Genomic DNA, 20,706 nt, shown 5'->3' on the forward strand with positions numbered 1-20,706 from the left:
ACATCAAAAGATCGAGAAATCGAAAAAGGGAACATTTAAAAATTGAAAATGTGAATTTAAAAATTGAATAACCTAAAAATTGAAACGTCGAAATCTTGATAAATCAATAAATCGAAAAATTGAAAATACGAAAAATTTAACAACGGAAAAATTGAAAAATCGAAAAATACAAAATTAAAACAATCGAAAAATGTACAATTTAAAAAATCGAAAAATTGATAAATAAAAATATGGAAGAACTGATAAACCGAAAATTCCAGAACTCGAGGGAAAGAAAAATTTTAAAATCTAAACTTTAAAAATCAAAAAACTGAAACATGGAAAAATCGGAAAATTGAAAAATCAAAATATTAAAAAATCGAGAAATTGAAAAATTCTAAAATTGAAATTACGAAAAACTGGAAAATTAGAACATCGTTACATCATATAATTGGAAAATTAAACATCAAAAACGCGAAAAGTCGAAAAATCGCAAACTTGGAACTGAAAAATTGAAATATTGAGAAACCAAACATCAAATAAAGACCAAGAAATGATAAATCGAAAATTTAAAAATTGAAAATTTTTAAATTAAAAAGTGAACAACCGAAACATCGAAACTTCGATAAATCAAGAAACTCGAAAAATTTTGAAAATCAAAAAATTTCAAAATCGAAAAACAGAAACGTCGAAAAATACAAAAATTTAAGAACCAAAAAAGTCAAAAATGAAGAAATTGAAAAATTCCAAAATTTAAATGACACAGAGCTGCAAAATCGGACAATTGAAAAATTGGAAAATCAAACATCGAACAGCCAAAAAGTGGAAAATCGAAACCTGGGAAACTGAAAAATTGAAAAATTGAAACATTAAGAAACCAAAGGTCAAAAGATCGAGAAATCGAAAAATCGAAAATTTAAAAATTGAACAATTGAAAAATTTTAAATTACAAATTGAACAACCCAAAAACTGAAACACCGAACACTCCATAAATCAAGAAATCGGAAAATTGAAAACTCGAAAAATTTAAAAAAGGAAAAATTGGAAACACCAAAATTTTAAAAATAGAGAAATTGGAAAACCGAAAAATTTAAAACTTAAAAAGTTGAAAAATCGAAAGTAGAGAAAATGAAGCATCAAAAAACTGAAAAATTGGATAATCGAAAAATCGAAAAATTGGTGAACTGAAAAACTGAAAAGTTGAAAAATCGAGAAGTTGAAGAACCAAAAATCGAGAAACTGAAACATCGAAAAACGAAAAAACGAAAATTTCAAAATTGAACAATTTAAGCTTAAAAATTGAACAATCTAAAAATCGAAACATCGAAATCTTGATAAATCAAGAAATCGAAAAATTGAAAACTTGAAACATTTCAAAATCGAAAAAATAAAAAATGGAAAATTTCAAAAACCAAATAATCCAAAATTATAGAAATCTATTAATTGGAAAACCGAAAAATCTTAATTAAAAGGTCGGAAAATCGGAAAAAGGAGAAATAAAAAAATTAAAATCTAAAATTTAAAAATCTAAAAAATTGAATAATAGAAATATTGAAAAATTGAAAAATCGAGAAATCGAAAAATTTTAAATTTAAAAATTGGACAATTTAAACAATCGAAAAATTGAAAAATTGGGAAATCCACGCTCAATAAATCGAAAAATTACAAAATGTAAAACATAAAAATCGAAGAAACGAAAAACTCAAGCACTGAAATATCGAAAATCCCAAAATTGAAACACGGAAGAAAAATTGAAAAATCTCCAAATTGAAACAGAAAAATTGAGAAATCGAAAAACAAATCGACAAGTCGAAAACTAGAAAATTAACAAAATTGAAAAATTGAAGAATTGAAAAAATGAAAAATCAAAAAGTCGAGAAGTGGAAGAATCAAAAAATAGATAAAAGATTGTGAAATTGAAATATCGAGAAACGAAACATGGAAAGATCGAAAAATGGAAAAGTTGAGAAGTCAAAAAATTGGGAAATCGAAATAGTCCAAAATCGAAAAATTGAGAAGTAGAACATTAAAAAAATCGAAACATGGAAAACCGGAACATCGAAAAACTGAAAAACTGAAACATCGAGAAACAAACATCAAAAGACTGAGAAATCGAGAAATCGAAAAATCGAAAATTTAAAAATTGGACAATCCAAAAATCGAAACGTCAAAACCTCCATAAATCAACAAATCGAAAAATTGAAAACCCGAAAAATTTAAAAATCGAAAAATTGAAAAATCGAAAAATCCAAAACTCCAAGAATCGAGAAATTGGGAAACCGAAAAATCTAAACCTGGAAAGTCGAAAAATCGAAAGATTGAGAAATCGGAACATCAAAAAATTGAAAAATATAAAATTTAAAAATCCGAAAATTGAAAAATCGAGAAATCGAAAAATTTTAAATTACCACGTCGAAATCCATACTTAAAAAATCGAAAAATTGAAAAATATAAAATTTAAAAATCGAAAAATCGAAAAACTGAAGGATGGAAATATTGAAAATCCCAAAATTGAAATATGGAAAAACCGAAACACGGAGGAAAAACTGAAAAATTCTCAAATTGAAACTTTAGAAAATTGGAAAATCAAGAAACCGACAAGCGAAAAATCAAACTCGAAAAATTGAAAATCTAAGAAATTAAAAAATTGAAAAATCTAAAAAGTGAATAATTGAAAAATTGAAAAAACGAAAAATCGAGAAGTTGAACCGAAAAATCTATAAAAACTGAGAAATTGAAACATCGAGAAAGGAAACATGAAAATATTGAGACACCGAAAAGTTGAGAATTCAAAAACCAAAACTTCCAAATCTCGATAAATCGAAAAATCGAAAAATTTAAAAATATAAAATTTAAAAATCGAAAAATCCAAAAACTGAAGGATCGAAATATTGAAATCCCAAGATTAAAATATCGAAAAACCGAAACACGGAAGAAAAATTGAACAATTCTTAAATTAAAACATCGAAAAATCGGAAAATCAAGAAATCGACAAGTGAAAAATCTAGCTAGAAAAATTAAAAATTTAAGAAATTGAAACATCTCAGAAAGGAAACATGAAAAGACTGAGAAATCGAAAATTTGAAAAGTCAAAAAATTGTGAAATCGAAATACCCCAAAATCGAAAAATTCAAAAAATGAAACATCGAGTAAGATCAAAAGACTCGCGAAATTGAAATATCGAAAATTTACAACTTGAACAATTTAATATTAAAAATTACACAATCCAAAGACCGAAACTTCGAAATCTCGATAAATCAAGACACCGAAAAATTGAAAACTCAAAAAATTTAAAAATCGAAAAAAAAGAATAAAAAAAAATTAAAAACCGACAAATGGAAAAATCGAAAAATCCAAAATTTTAAAAATTGCGAATTTGGAAAACCGAAAAATCGAAAAGTCGAAAAATCGAAAGATCGAGAAATCGAAACATCAAAAGTTGAAAAATTAAAAAATCCAAAAATTTGAAAAATCAAAATTTCGAAGAAACCGAAAAATTTAAAATTATTTAAAAATTGAACAATTAAAACAATCAAAAATTAAAAAATCTAAGATCTAAAAATATAAAATTTAAAAATTGAAAAGTCCAAAAATCCAAATCTGAAATACCGGAAACCTGACAAATGAAGAAAAATTGAGGCATAGAAAGATTGAAAAATTGGAAAATCAAGAAATCGACAAGTGAAAAAATAGAAGCCGAAAAATTGAAAATGAAAAAAATTAAAAATTGAAAAATCGAGAAATCGAAGAACCAAAAAAATGCATCAAAAAATAAAGTCGAAAAATTGAAGAATTAGAAAATCAGAATCCTGAAAAATCGAAAAATTGAAGAATTGAAAAACTGAAAAATCGAAAAATCGAGAAGTCGAAAAACCAAAAAAATTGAAAAGTCCAAAAATATTGAAAATTCCAAATCTGAAATACCGAAAACCTGAAAAATCGAAGAAAAACTGAAGAATCGAAAAATTCAAAAATTCGAAAATTGAAATATCGAAAAGTGTAGAAATTGAATAATTGGAAAATCAAGAAATCGACAAGTCAAGAAATAGAAGTTGAAAAATTGAAAATAAAAAAATTGAAAATAAAAAAATTGAAAAATTGGGAAGTCAGAATACTGATAACTCGAAAAATTAAAGAATTGGAAAAGTGAAAAATCAAAAAATCGAGAAATCGAAGAACCAAAAAATCGATAATAAAATTGAGAAACTGAAACATCGAGAAACGAAACATGAAAAGATTGAGAAATCGAAAAGTTGAGAAGTGGAAACACGGAGAAATCAAAATAACCCAAAATCGAAAAATAGAAACATTTAAAAATCGAAAAGTCGAAAAATTGAAAAATTGAAGCATCGAAATATCGAAAACCTGAAAAATGGAAGAAAAATTGAAGAATGGAAAAATTGAAAAATCCCAAAATTGGAATATCGAAAAATTTAGAAATTGAAAAATTGGAAAATCACAATCTTGAAAAATCGAAAAATTGAAGAATTGAAAAACTAAAAAATCGTTAATAAAGTTGAGAAACTAAAATAGGCTAAAATCGCAAAACGTATATGGAAAAATTGAAAAACTGAGAAAGTGGACATTCACAAAATCGAAACATCTACAAAAATCTACAATTTACAAATCAGAAAATTGAAAAATCGAAAAATTTAGGGTTAGAAATATTGAAAAATCCAAAAACTGATGTATTTAAAAATCGAGAAATCAAAGAAAAATTGAAGAATCGAAAAACTGAAAAACCAATAAATGGTAACATCAAAAAATCGAAAAATTAAAAATTAAGAAAACTCAAATTTTAAAATAGTAAAAATAGAAAAATCGAGAAATCGAAAAATCGAAAATAAAAAAATTGGATGATTAACATAATAAAACATCCCAAAACTGAAAGATCGAAAAATTGAAAAATCGAGAATTCGACAAATTGAAGTCGAAAAATCGAAAATTTAAAAAACTGAAAAACTGAGAAATCAAAAATTATTATATATGTGTCTGCAATTTTGATTTATTTCCAAAAATCTCGATCTATAGGATAAAAATTTAACACGAATTCATAAATCACAAGTTCAGGATTATATCACTTTTTAAGATTAAATGACATATTTTTCGACAAAATTGGAAGATGACATCATCAGTTCTGGGAAATTATATATATAATTTTGATTGTTTTCCAAAAATTCGGGTGCCGTGGGCTAAAAATTTAACACAGAATCATAAACCACAAATGGGGAGGTATGGGTGTTTTACTTTTGTTGCTAATTTCGGATAATATCGTAAGAAAATTTGACATAGACGACTGACAGACAGCAAGACGGATTCGGGTGACCTATTTTTAGATACTGTCGCAATCATGAAAAGGTGAGAAAACATAAAGGTAGCCAGCTTCATAAAAAAATCTACGAACTTTCAATTTTGAGTGTAGGATTGATTATTGCGTGGGTTGACTTCGCCGCATCTGGATTAGGTGGCGAACCTCCAAACAAAATATAATCTTCGGTCCCTCATTATAATGGAATTAAAATTAGTAATAACAGTAGTAACCTTTCGTGTTTCAGTACATATAAAATCCAAATAATTAAGACCGAAATTCTTCCCTGACTCTAATTAACATATGTTAGTAAGTCCGCTAAAATCTCTGTTCTAATTTCAAAGCCGCTGACGGAAGGCATAGCGGACTTAGTAGTTAATTATTAAAGCGTACAGTAATAAAGTTTATATCAGAAATTTCACTCCTACTAAAGGTTCAGTAAAATTTAAGCTTCGAAGTATTATCTGGGGAATAGGTACTTATTAAGTGTTACGTCCATTTTGGGCAACTCTCGGGAATGCTTAATCTGGTGTAAATCTCTACAAGGAAGGTATGCACTTTGAGATATAACGCTATGTAGGCTACGGTTTGGGGAGGTCTGGTTTCGGTAATTTGCCTAAGAGGATTTCACTTATTTATCGGATTTCCTCTCCACGTGATAAACAAATACATAAATACGCACTCTACATCGCGGTAAAGTTAGGAACTACTCATAGTTTTAGAGATAATGAAAACTAAACAGTAACTAGAAAAGAGTCATGCCAAAAATTTATTAGATCGATGTATCTACTGCACCGATGTTACACGCGAATAAATCTAGCATTTCTGCTTGAGCCACTCCCCCTATAGCCAGGATAATGGCACTTCTAGATACGTCAATACAGTGCAGACACCATAAAAATGTACAATAACACTAGATCCACCGATCAAGATCAATGGCCCTTCCGCCACTCAACTCTAAATATATTGACTCCTCGTATCTGTTTGCAAAATGAGATTATATGTTCTCTTATTCACACTTTTTAAGCGTCTGGCCAAGTCCAACACGCCGCAAAAATTATGTTTGTTAAGCTGGGACGTGTGATGAATTGTGTATTACAAGGAACACTTTCCCTTATTCACAAAGGACATTGCTGGATTTGCGCTTTCTCGAATAAATATTTGCTCAACGTCTGACAACGTAAGTAATGAAGAATCTCGGCGGAAATGAATGTGGATAATTAGTCACATTTTAGCGGAAGACAAAATTTTCGGTGACAAAAACTACGCAATAAAGAATGTCAAACTTAAATTAATAGACATTTGATTTGCGAAAATTTCGCCAATTTAGTCCCGTTTTGGAGTTATTTTCGCCTATTACGTCTAATTCGGCGCTTATTAAGCTACGTAGTATTAATTGTTGTTTGCCGATTTTATTAAAAGCTTAAACTTAATTAGAATCAGATTGGATTCGTTCGTATAATTGCAGGCGTTGAATATCCAAGATGTTTCCATTGTTGCGAAAGCTCAAGCCGTACATTCCTAATTAAGACGGCGACATAAAACAACCGTTAATATTGGTTTAATTGGTGCTTGTTTCGCCGTTTCATAACGTAATTTTTAGTTACAATTTTGCTGCGTCGTACATGGGATGCAATTTATCGCTTCGGGGAACATCCGACATGTTGTTCAGAGTTTTCTAACCTAATTAAATTTTCACCTTTTATGGCTTATTTATTTTTAACAAAATGTGCTGAGTACAGAGGGAATGTTAATGTTGCCGGGGGAAATTAAATGGTTTTGTTGTTGTTTTTTGTTAATGTGGTAAGGGGGATAACAGCTGGTTGATTACGGGGTAATTTAACTTTTGTGTGACTGGTAATGTATTTTGTTGGATTGTATTTTTAGAATTATTTTAGCTCGAACGGTATTGCAATCAACAACTAATTCCGGTAGTTGTTTGTATAAACAAGCTTGAAATTTGATAGAACGGTTTTAAATTACGACAAGCCGGCGTATCTGCCAGTACTAACTTGAATTTCAAGTTTATTTTATTGTTTACTCTTGTTATAAGAATACGCTCCTTGAGAGGCAACGTCGGTGATACCATTTCATAATAATCAGTCTAGTAGTTTCGGAAATTATTCCTTTACTTACTTTTTTATTTTATACAAGCTATGAAACGTCAAGAGAACGTAAAATTAGCAACTCATCGAATGAACCCTATTATAATAGATATATAATATATAAATTTTAATTTTTTGTAAATTAGCGTACAAATTGAAACGTAGATGAAATGGAGAATGAAGCTCGCGACACGCCAAATACTCTATGTAAAATATTATAATTTATAATTTTTCCCTAAAGAAGTAAGAAATTAAAGACAAAATAAATTTTAATTCCAGCATGTAATAAACATTTTAAAGAGAAACACGCCAGCCTAATCTCTTAGAAAATACAGGGTGTTTCATCATTTATGACCACTAGGTGAAACGACCATTTGTAGAGCAATATACCTAGTCATCTGTTTTAAATTTTTGTTGTGAAAAGATGACTACGTATATTAAGAAAATAAAAGGCAAATTATAAGCCCCACCCACCCACCCCGTCTCAGTAGTGCTGAATTTTTTTTAATTCGTCGTGAGCCAAAGGGGCGGAGCAAAATCCTTAATTCTCTACAAGAAATTACCATGTAAGATATGTTTTTGAGCATCGTGTTTTTCAAAAAATATTATGTGTATTAAAAATTAAAGGTAGTGGGACTTGTTTTTTGGCTTTCTTTTTTACTTAATTCAGTTTCGTTTGCTTTAAACAACACGGTTACTCAAGAATATGATTCACGTAGTAATTTCTAGTAGGAAAACAAGGATTTTGTAATTAAGCTCCGCTCCACGACTTACGATGAGTAAAAAAAAATCATCACGATTGATATAGGGCGGGTGGGCGGGGCTCATATTATGCCATTTTTTCTTAATGTACATAGTCATCTGTTTTAAATTTTTGTTTTGAAAAAATGACTACGTATAATTTAAAAATTTTCTCCTCACCTTCCACGTTTATTTGAATCAATGTCAAGACCGCCATTTCGGATTCCTAATTAGCGGAAAATTATGTACAATTTGATACCAATTTCCGTTGAATTGCCACCTGCTTGAACACTAAGAACATTATTGCACTAATAAAAATGTAAAGATTCCAAAATCTACAATTCGTAATAAAGCTTAATAGAATAATCTGTCTTTGTGTTTGTAGATCGTATTTAATCGACTTTCAACATCAACTCAACGCAAAAACGAAACTAACGAGGCCATAAAATTTTATTTGCAGATAAAAATAGCGCCGCTACATTGGTTAATAAGAGTTTTAATTTATTTACTTGGTTCTTGTATGTATCAAATCTGTTTTACTTCCCCAACGTAAGCAGCTGTCTGTCTGTCTGCGTCGATTTTTATTAGGCAGATAATCTCCGAAACTACTAGACCGATTGTGGTCAAATTTAATATGTATTTTAGAAATATCGCGTAGATGGTAAAACGCCTAACTCTAACACCTTTACTAATAAGGTCATGATGTTCTCAGAAAATTTTGTGTAATGAATACCACTTAAATTTTATAAAGTAACAAACTCCTGTATCATTTGTCAAAATCAGTCTTACCTTAGCAAGTCCTAGCCCCGCCCACCCGCCCTTTATTTTCTTAAAGGGTATGTCATCTGCTGAAATTTAGTTTCAACTTAGCAAATAGTATCCCCGCCCACCCGCCCTTTATTTTATTAGAGAATATGTCATCTGCTGAAATCAGTTTTATCTTAACAAATAGTAGCCCCGCCCATCCGCCCTTTATTTTATTAGAGGATATATCACTTGGCAAAAGTAGTCTTATCTTGGCAAATCCTAGCCCTGCCCACCCGTCCTTTATTTTCTTAGTGGGTATGTCAATGCAAAATCAGTCTTATCTTGACAAATACTAGCCCCACCCACCCGCCTTTTATTTTCTGAGAGGGTATGTCATCTGCCGAAGTCAGTTTTATCTTAGCAAGTACTAGTCCCGTCCACCTGCCCTTTATTTTCTTAAAGGGTAGGTATGTAATCTGCTGAAATCAGTTTTATCTTAACAAATACTAGCCCTGCCCACCTGCCCTTTATTTTATTAGAGGATATGTCATTTGACAAAATTAGTCTTATCTTGGCAAATCCTAGCCCCGCCCACCCGCTCTTTATTTTCTTAAAGGGTATGTCATCTGCTGAAATTTTGTTTTATCTTAGCAAATAGTATCCCCGCCCACCAACCCTTTATTTTATTAGAGGGTATGTCAATGCAAAATCAGTCTTAACTTGACTAATACTAGCCCCACCCACCCGCCTTTTATTTTCTGAGGGGGTATGTCATCTACCGAAATCAGTTTTATCTTAGCAAGAAGTAGTCCCACCCAACCGCCTTTTATTTTCTTACAGGGTATATCATTTGGCAAGATCAGTCTTATCTTAGCAAGTATTATCCCCGCCCACCCGCTCTTTATTTTCGTAGAGGATACGGCATTCGGCAAAATTAGTCTTATCTTGTAAGTCCTAGTCCCGCCCACCCGCCTTTTATTTTCTTAGAGGGTAGGTTATTTAACAAAATCAATTTTATCTTAGCAAATATTAGCCCCGTTCACTCCTCTTTTATTTTCCTAGAGAGTAGATCATTTGCTAAAATCGGTCGTATCTTAGCAAGTAGTAGCCTCGCCCGCCCGCCCTTTATTTCCTTATAGGGTATGTCATTTGGCAAGATCAGTCTTATCTTAGCAAGTTCTAGCCCCGCCCACCCGCCCTTTATTTTCTTAAAGAGTATATCATCTGCTGAAATTTAGTTTTATCTTAGCAAATGGTATCCCCGCCCACCCACCCTTTATTTTATTAGAGGATATGTCATTTGGCAAAATTAGGCTTATCTTGGCAAATCCTAGCCCCGCCCAACCGCCCTTTATTTTCTTAAGAGAGTATGTCATTGCAAAATCAGTCTTACAAATACTTGCCCCGCCCACCATCCCTTTATTTTCTTATAGGGTATGCCATCTGGCAAGATTAGTCTTACCTTAGCAAGTACTAGTCCCGCCCACCCGCCCTTTATTTTCTTAAAGGGTATGTCATCTGCTGAAATCAGTTTTATCTTAACAAATAGTAGCCGTGCCCACCCGCCCTTTATTTTGTTAGAGGATATGTCATTTAGCAAAATTAGTCTTATCTTGACAAATCCTAGCCCCGTCCACCCGTCCTTTATTTTCTTAGAGGGTATGTCAATGCAAAATCAGTTTTATCTTGACTAATACTAGCCCCACCCCTCCGTCCTTTATTTTCTGAGAAGCTGTCATCTGCCGAAATCAGTTTTATCTTAGCAAGTACTAGTAACTCCCACCCGCCCTTTATTTTCTTACAGGGTATGTCATTTGGCAAGACCAGTCTTATCTTAGCAACTACTATCCCCGCCCACCCGCTCTTTATTTTCGTAGAGGATACGTCATTCGGCAAAATTAGTCTTATCTTGTAAGTGCTAGTCCCACCCCCCCCCGCCTTTTATTTTTTTAGAGGGTAGGTTATTTAACAACATCAGTTTTATCTTAGCAAATATTAGCCCCGCCCACCCCCCCTTTATTTTCTTAGAGGGTATGTCATTTGGCAAAATTAGTCTTATCTGGTCAAATCCTAGCCCTGCCCACCCGTCCTTTATTTTCTTAGAGGGTATGTCAATGCAAAATCAGTCTTATCTTGACAAATACTAGCCCCACCCACCCACCCTTTATTTTCTGAAAGGGTATGTCATCTGCCGAAATCAGTCTTATCTTAGCAGGTACTAGTCCCGCCCACCCGCTCTTTATTTTCGTAGAGGATATGTCATTCGGCAAAATGAGTCTTATCTTGTAAGTCCTAGTCCCGCCCACCCGCCTTTTATTTTCTTAGGGGGTAGGTTATTTAACAAAATCAGTTTTATCTTAGCAAATATTAGCCTCGTCCACTCGTCCTTTATTTTTCTAGAGAGTAGATCATTTGCCAAAATCAGTCGTATCTTGGCAAGTAATAGCCCCGCCCACCCACCCTTTATTTTCTCAGAGGGTATGTCATTTGGCAAAATCAGTTTTATCTTAACAAGTACTAGCCCCACCCACTGCCTTTTTTTTCTTAGAGGGTATGTCATTTGCCAAAATCAGTCGTTTCTTGGTACGTATTAGCCCCGCCCACCTACCTTTTATACTACTCCATGCAGTTTTTTTTCTTACGCCGTGACTGGTATTATCTACATTTTTGCTTCCTGAGCGCAGGCTAAGGACGTATTGTAATAAGTTCTATCGGGCGACTGGCTACTTTCCTAATTTCTCGACGTTTCGTCTCAACTAGAGTACGAAAAAATAGGTCTCCCATTCTATCTGTCTGTCGGTTTGCCGTCTGTGTCAGTTTTTATTAGGCAGATAATCTTCTTCGAAATAACCAAATTTTATTATTTAAGCCATAATTTTGTTTTTATTTTACGGGGGTAAGCTACGGAATTAGTGGAATAGGGTTCATCTGGAGAATGGCTACTTTCATGTTTTCTGGGCGTTTCATTACTTTTACAGTACGAAAAAATATATTTGCTGTTTTTATCCGCCTGTTGTCTGTTATTGAACAAATAATAATCTGTGAAACTACTGGATCGACTATTGTGAAATTTTATACGCATTTTAAGAATTTTTCGTAGTAAACTGGATGTAAATTTTATAAAATAACATACTCTTGTACTTGTGGTTTATGCATCCACCTTGAAGTTTTTCCTGAGGCATCCAAATTTTCGAAAAATGTTAAATTGTGTATGGCAACTTTTTATATACAGGATGAGTCCCTAAGCGCGCGGTTCTCAATATCTCATTAATTATTAGAGATCGAAAGTCAAAAACCGTAGTTGTATGGTTTTTTGAAGACTATGCTCTAAAATTATTTTTAACTATACAGAGTGTTCCGTTTTTAAGGTTTAACTTGTTTATTTAAAGAAAACACCATGCCTACAATTTTTAAATATTCTCATTAGTTTCTTCCTACACTTTGTAACAACAAAGAGTAAAATTTTTGACAATGGAGGGGATCATAAAAAATCGCAATAGGGTTATTTTGAAAATCTGTGTTACAATATTTTGTAGAAAGATAAATAAAAATACGCGTTTCGTTGTTGTGCGAAATAAATAAAATTTTAATACACAGTTTATAAGAAAATACTGAAACTTTACTATCTTGAAATATCGATATTTCAATTTTTTCAAATATAACATCCTGCATTTTATTATTATATCTTACTCTATTTTTTTTCATTCTTCCAATATGTCAATATGTTTTTTAAAAAAGTAAAATATTGGAATATCTATTAACTTTCAACATGGAAAATATTTAAGAAAAATACGGACCAAAAAGTAGAATAAAATGCTGAAATATCGATCTATGTGAATTGTTAAAATAAAAAAAAATCATACACACTCTATATATGAAGATTTTATTTTATTTGTACCATAACACAGCACGTACCTTTATTTATCTCTCCACATAATTGTAGACATTAAATATAACCCTACTGCGATTTTTTCTAAATCAAAAGATTTCAAGAAAATTGGAATGACATGACAACGTCGCATCGGAATTTGAAAGATAAACTGTTGGTTATAGAGCCTAAAAAGAGATCCAACAATATATACATATAAATATATAGGGTGTTTTACTAAAAAACTAAGTTGTGTATTACGCTTTAATGATTCAGCCTCTATATAATAATAAAAACGGAGCTCGCACAAGTGATTTCCCTGCGATGTCGAATAATCTTGTGCGAGCTCCGCTTATATTCGTATATACAGGGTGAATCACTAAGTAACTTGGAACAAGACGATCGCGAGTTTTTCATGAGATTTTTTTTTTCTTACACTTTTACTACCACTACCTATACCTATATATGTATTGTGAAATGTATAGAGGTTATTACAGATAAAATTTCGTAAAAGCAAGGGATTGTTGAAAGGCTAGGGAAGTTCTGTCGAAATAATCTTCAGCCAATTTTTTTAACTTACAAGCGTTATCATAGAAAATAAAATTTCGCAAAATCAAATTTTAAGAGTTTTTTGAAATAGCAGGATTTGTAGTACTGTTGTACTTCAGGGGTGAACTAAGTTCTATTTAAATAATTCGGATTGTGAGTGTACTATCAGAATTTAGAATTCAAGTTGATCATGAACTGTTTGAATAATTCAAGCTAATAAATTTCTTTAATTCAAGTGTCAATTTTATATATCAAAGAATTTTTGAAAATAGTCTACAATAATTTTTTCATTTCTCTTTGTAGAATTAAGAATTTTTCTATGTATTTTTCTCTATATATGTTAGTGTGGTTTTTGCCATTTTAGTGTAAATTCATTAAAAAGCACTGATTAGCTAGATAATTTAAAGAATTTTGAAATAATACGAACGTTCGCCGCCAGAAGAGCACGATAATAGTATATTATGTAACAAGTTTATAAACGCTTCTTTAGTCACGAGTTTATTTGATCACGGGCGGAGCGAGTATTTAAAGAACGAGTGTCTAGAAAATTTTATGCATATGTTACATATTGTACTTTTTTTACATCTTCAAATTAAAATCATGATCATCGAATCTAAAATTACCGACAGTTTACAATGTTGAAACGAAAGTCTAACCTGAACTGACCTGACCTGACCTGACCTGACCTGATCTGACCTGACCCAACCAACCTGAGCTAACCTGATATGATTTGAATCGATCTGATTTGATTTGACTTACATGAACTTACAATTTGAAAAATGTTCAATTAAGAGAGCACTTGATTTTTTTCAAAGAATACCACCAAAAATGGCATTCCTGAAATCAGTTTTGACTCTGCAAGATAAGTAAGATCGAAATTTGTCATTGCTGTGGTAAAATGTATGTAATGTAGAATTATTATACTTACGGAAAACGAAAATGAGTACCATCCTGGCCACATGTCTTCGGGCATTCGCCTGCGCCACACTCTGCGCCCCTCTAACCTCCCCCGGCATGTTGTTGGCGCTTGCATGCAGACGAATGGCCATCAAAACGTAAAAACAGGCAATGATGCACAGAGGGATGATGTAGTAGATTAGAGCCTTGAGAGCCACATTGTACCTCGTATACGTGTCGACATGGGTAATGTTTGGGAATGGATAGCAGACAAAAATCGTCTTGTTTCTGCAAACACATAACATACAACAGCGCGCTTTAACACACAATAAATTCAACAAAAAAAACCACACACACACCCCAAAAAAACATGTAAGCATTTACTTCGTGGCTCGCTCACTAATCTCTTGTTACTAACAATTTTTTGCGAAAGCGCCAATTAATCCCTTTCATCGAAGATTTAAACCGAAAAATTCAAATTGGTAGCTTTGTCCACGTTTTTTGTCCAGATCGTTAATTAAAATGGTGAAAACGGGAGTTGAGAGCAACGGGTTGTTAAAATCTACCTGTTATGACAGATGCCTGCTGGTCTAATTAGCCCAAGTTCTCGCAAAACCACATGACACCTGCACCTTTCTGTTCCATTAAGCATTTTGAACTTTCGCATCAAAGCAAAACCTGATGCATTATCGATAGAGCACGTAAATTAGGTAAAAGTAGTGCTTTTTTGTGTTGGGGTTGAAGCTGCAGGCGCTTTGAAGCTCTGACTCGAGTTTTATTGGCGGGCGTTTCGTATATAGCACGTCTGGAGCTTCGTTCGCTTATAATAGCTTGTTGCGCTGGTCATTTAAACCATTTATTATTATCCGTTGACGATCTTTATGTAGTAGGGTTGGCCATGAAAATCTAGTGAGTTTGTTGGTATTCGATGTAGAAGAATAAAAATTCCCTGAACGCATTTCGTTAGGTTATGTTGTATTAAATTAAAGGCTAAAAAATATGCCAGAAATATAAACATTGTTGCCGATACTTTCAGTTTTCAGTAGCAATAACCAAGTTAACGGTATCCATTTCTTAGAAAGTATAAAACTTTATGCCATTTAAAACAGTTATTCGGCTTTTTGTAAGTGTTTATTTCATATGTAAGGAACAAACATTAAAATTTCACTTAAACATTGTTTTTCTACGAATGGGGGTTCTACATACGACTATTGTCGCATGCCACATTTAGCATCTCATCTTTAATTCTCAATCATCAGTTCGTTCTGTTCCCCCACTTAGAAATGGAAATTTCGACCTTTGTGAACAGCCTATTTCCATATTTTCCAACTTCTTTTTTCACTTTTCTAAGATTACTAAAAGGGTTGGTAAAAGACAACAACCTTGCTCTAGTGCTTTGATGGGTTTAGCTCTTCTGAAACATTTTTCCGGCCTTAAATTGAATGATTTATCTATATAGCTATTACTAATGCTTACGTAATTGCTCTTTATTTGCTTTTACTAAGTACTACCAAACGTTTATTAATAAGAACGTTACTATACCCCTTCTCCAGGTCCATGAAGAGTTAAAAAAAAAAATAAAATGCTTAAAATTTGGTGCAAAGTAACAACGTGGATGATCTAACTAAAATTATACTTATTTTGTTGTACGTCAGGTAGTTTTTCACATACTACCTTGGTAAATTTAGAACGAAAGATGCGTAAAAATATTACCCCCCGACAAGCTACAATTCACTCTATTTCCATTATTTCGCTATGAAAATCTATATCATCACCGTCATTTTCAAATTCAGATTCTGAATCAGATTGACCTAGCGAAATAATGAAAGGAGGTATAGATTCGTACGAAAGATTTCCCATATTTTTTTCCCAATCTGCCAAAATAAGTTTTTCACAATGTTTACAAAAATTTTGCCACATGCTTGGAGTACATTTAGAAAGCGACTCAAGCCATAAATTCTCCACCCTATTTTTAATGAAGGTTGATAATTTATATGCTTGTTGTAATAGTTCTTACAAAATCCCCACGCCATTTCAATTGGATTATATTCACAATGGTATAGAGGTAATCTAAGAATTTCATTGCCACTTTCTCTTAATGTCTCGTCTACCAAATATATTTTTTTTCTATTGTTTCTGAAGGGTTCAATTAAATCCCACAACTGTCTCTTCGAAAATTTTTTGTCAAGTTCATCACTATATTTAAAGAGCCATTCCTGCATTTCACATTTTTTGCTAGTAAAATTGGGTGGTTTATCCAACTGAACCGAATGATACGGTGCATTGTCTAAAACCACCACACATTTTTGGTTCAACTTTGCCAAAGCAGGAATGAGCTGATTAACCACCCAATTTTGAAAAATTGTCCCGTCCATCGTTTTATGATAGTCTCTATCGTTATTTTTGAATTTAAAAAATTGTTACAACCATCCAAGAACCCCATTGAACAACCCGCGTGGAAAATAGTAAACCTTGATCCTTCACTTTTAATGTTGGTGGGATTGCTTTTTAGATCAGTAGAGAGCGGAAAATATGCAGCAAAATTTTGGGAAATATGATCATATGATATGCATCAAATTTATGCAAATATGCAATAACTTTCTTAATATATGCAGAGATATGCAGTTGCATATGCTCCAAAAATAAAAAAAAAACGTAATAACCGAACTAAATTTATTTACAAATTGCAAAAACACCTTACCTTTTATTACAAAAAATACAAAAATCACATTGCAAAGTGTTTAATTAGATCTCACTGACAAATAAATGACATTTTTTAAGATAATATTCTTATACTAAAAAATAAATATAGGTAAACAGAACGAATTAAAAAATAGTAATAATCGAGTATTTAATTACTATTTTGGTAACAATTTATTTTTAAATATTTTTCGAAATATTCTAACAAAAATTTTTCCGGTGATTCTAAAGTATGTATTTGTAAATAGAAAAACTGCGTACTGCGTCCCCAGATGCAAAAATACTTATCGGATTAGAGCAGGCACAACAAAACACAGTTCCTTCGTGAAGAATAAGTTCAGGAAAAGGTTTAATTCATAAATTAATTTGAGTTATCTACATATTGACACACATCTCTATCGCTTTAAATACTTAAGGCTCCTCCTTACAGTCATTAAAATCTGCCGAAATACGGCAAAACGCCACTTCCAATATCATCCTTACTATAGCACTTGAAGACTTGTGCGACATATCTACTTGTTCGTGATACAAAAATCTTCATGGAAATAGTTTTTTTATTGCATTAAAGGCTTTCGTTTTTTTAATAAAAAATAAAAACAGAAAAACTTATTTTTCTCTTTGAGCCAAAACTATAGCGTATTTTGGCTTAAAAAATCTGACATTGTAGATAATATTATTGCTCACCTGGGACTAATAATTATTTTTTCGTTAAACTATCCATTTTTTAGTTATTGTTGATTAAAGCAAGACCTAAAAAGGGCATTTTTTGTAAATGTAGGCAACCAAACATCTTCTTTCGTCAAGAACGAGCCAAGAAAGTGTATGATTTACGATAGGGGTTGGCCACTATTGAGAGATTACACGGATTTAAAACCCTTGTTGAGAAAATATGCAAATGAGGTGACCGTAGCTGAAGGTTGTGGAATCGTACAATTATGTAGGAGTATTGTATTAATCTAATTTCAGAATAACAAATAAATAACCGAGTTTGGATTTTTTACAAAACTGCCTAACTTATTTCAACAGCTATAATTACTGCTGATCCCAAGTAATTAATAATGATACAATTATAGAAATTAAGTGTGCTTTTTCTGCCTGAAATAAAAGAATTAAAGATGCCATAAAAGACGGTACCATTAAATTTTGTGTCATCAATGAAACTGACGACTCGATTGTACTAAAATATAAGCACGATTACATGTATCAAATGCAAGGACAACTTCATATAACACAAAAAAAATGGTGTTATTTCATCATATATACTGAGGTTGATTTACAATATTTTTTAATTGAAAGAAATGACGATTTTTGGGAGAAAGAAATGGAAAATTATTTGGAAAAATTTTATTTAAAAGCCATGCTCCCAGAAATGATTGATTCACGATGGAGTCGAAATCAGCAGCTTCGTCCTATAATAAAAAAAGATTTATGATTTACAGACCATTATTTATTTTTATATCATTATATTTATTATATTCTATCTCAGTCAAAAAAAAATATATACATTTTAAAATTTAGAAGAGGCTATAATATGTATAAAGATATGTAAGTAATTCAACACATACATTCGATTATTAGTGTCACATATAATCGAATCTTCATAGTGTGCTTTGGAAAAAGTTGTTCTATTCTTTTCTTTCTCAGTGATTGATAATTTTAAAATTTGTCTAATTTATCTCACATTTGGGATCAGCACTAACTATAGCTGTTGAAACAAGTTAGGCAGTTTTGTAAAAAATCTAAACTCGGTTATTTATTTGTTATTCTGAAATTGGATTAATATAATACTTCTACATAATTGTACGATTCCACAACCTTCAGGTAGAACACACTACGGTCACCTCATTTACATACTTTCTCAACAAGGGTTTTAAATCCGTCTAATCTCTCAATAGTGGCCAACCCCTATCGTAAATCATACACTTTCTTGGCTCGTTCTTGACGAAAGAAGATGTTTGGTTGCCTACATTTACAAAAAATGCCCTGTTTAGGTCTTGCTTTAATCAACAATAACTAAAAAATGGATAGCTTAACGAAAAAATAATTATTAGTCCCAGATGAGCAATAATATTATCTACACTGTCAGATTTTTTTAAGCCAAAATACGTTATAGTTTTTGCTCAAAGAGAAAAATAAGTTTTTCTGTTTTTATTTTTTATTAAAAAAACGAAAGCTTTTAATACAATATAAAAACTATTTCCATGAAGATTTTTGTATCACGAACAAGTAGATATGTCGCACAAGTCTTCAAGTGCTATAGTAAGGATGATATTGGAAGTGGCGTTTTGCCGTATTTCGGCAGATTTTAATGACTGTAAGGAGGAGCCTTAAATGCAAACTCACGATGAAAAATAATAGGATAACGTCCCTTCGACCACCATAAAACATACCATTAATACACTTAAGTAACGAACAAAAATATTGAAATGAACGGTAATTCCAAAAGTAATTAGGACCCGAATTTACCTGGAAGGATGGCTTAACACTCAGTGGTTCCTCTAAACTACCATAAAACCCAAACCTTTCCCAGTTATTTGAAGCTCAGGACGATATTTGCAATATGATTCATGAAATTTCGTCTTTCTAGAAAAATGCCGATCGAATGGCAATTTTTTTTTTTCAAAGTAGCACAAAAATTGATAAAAATGCAAAATATGCACCTGTTACGTGAAATATGCAGCAGAAGGCAAATATATGCAAATATGCAATTTTTTTATAGCTCTATTCATTTTTAATTAGCATGATTCGTTCACATATTAAATATCAAGACTTATATGCAAAAAATAACGGATATGCAAATTTCATAAAATCCGCTCTCTATAGATCAGTATCGTGCACCCAGCGACGAATGGACGAACCATTTTGATAGATCCATGTTTCATCCAAATACACGAAAGTTAAATTTTCACAAGAATTTAGAAACTGTAAATATATTTTCGAAAAAGTAATTTTGGCTGCAACGACATGTTTTTGTTCACATAGAATTTTGCGACCATTTACTTCCCTGTGTTTATAACCCATTGACTTAAGAATTTTGTATAATGTGGTTCGCCCCCCTTTAAATTCCAAGTGTTCCCTAGAATATGCCAAAAGTGTATTCACAGTGAAATATTCGTTTTTTTCATTAAGTTGCCAAATTTGTCGTTTTAGGTTTTTCCGAAACATATAATTTGTAAATAAATCCCTTGGTTTTCGCTTGCCAGATAGTGATGTTTTTAAATTTTGGTCCCCTGTTGACAAAATTTTCGCCACAGTTGATGTTCCCACCTATGAGAAAAAAAAAATATATTTTGCAGCGTATTTTTACATTGCAGAAAATATGTTCCAAACCCTCATAGTTACTTCTTCGAAAGAAAAATCGGGCCTGACTTTTCGAAACTTCAAAAAACATCTTTTTATGGCAATTTTTTGTTGCAGTAAAACTATTTTAGGCATTTTCTTTTTAAATAATGTCGCAATGATCTGTGAATCTGTCACAATGACAAATTATCTATGCTGTTAAAACATTTGTTTGCTTGATTAAAAAATTGCGTATAATAATTCTGATCTAATAAATGAAGTAGAAAAGTGGTAATCCAACTCAAAGCAAAAAAAAAATATAATACTACATATTTTAAATAAAAAATGTTTAGTTGTTGCGCTTATTTGGGTCGATATTTGTTTTATTTTAAATTGGACTTTATTTTTTTTTTTTTTAATAAACGTCTTTTGTGATTAATCGGCTGCTCTGGAGTTTCAGCGTTTAGAGATTTTTCAAAGCCCGTGCCATTGACTGGAGATCGATGGATGGTTGCCAAAGAAGTAGGAGCTGG

The 20,706-nt window shown here is 31.8% G+C and overlaps 1 protein-coding gene across 2 annotated transcripts in view; it reads right to left on the bottom strand.

Annotated features, from left to right (window-relative positions):
• LOC135132182 (neuropeptide CCHamide-2 receptor-like) overlaps positions 1-20,706 on the bottom strand; it is a 225,983-nt gene that overhangs the window by 21,128 nt on the left and 184,149 nt on the right. For both annotated transcript variants that reach the window (XM_064060171.1, XM_064060169.1), the window contains exon 5: positions 14,226-14,482. In XM_064060171.1, coding sequence (XP_063916241.1) covers positions 14,226-14,482 — 257 coding nt within the window. The remainder of the gene's footprint in view (positions 1-14,225; positions 14,483-20,706) is intronic.

Source organism: Zophobas morio, unplaced genomic scaffold (assembly GCF_036711695.1).
Source record: "Zophobas morio isolate AGI-343-1 ecotype UQ-CSIRO unplaced genomic scaffold, CSIRO_AGI_Zmor_V1 ptg000021l, whole genome shotgun sequence".
NCBI classification, from domain to species: Eukaryota; Metazoa; Arthropoda; class Insecta; order Coleoptera; family Tenebrionidae; genus Zophobas; species Zophobas morio.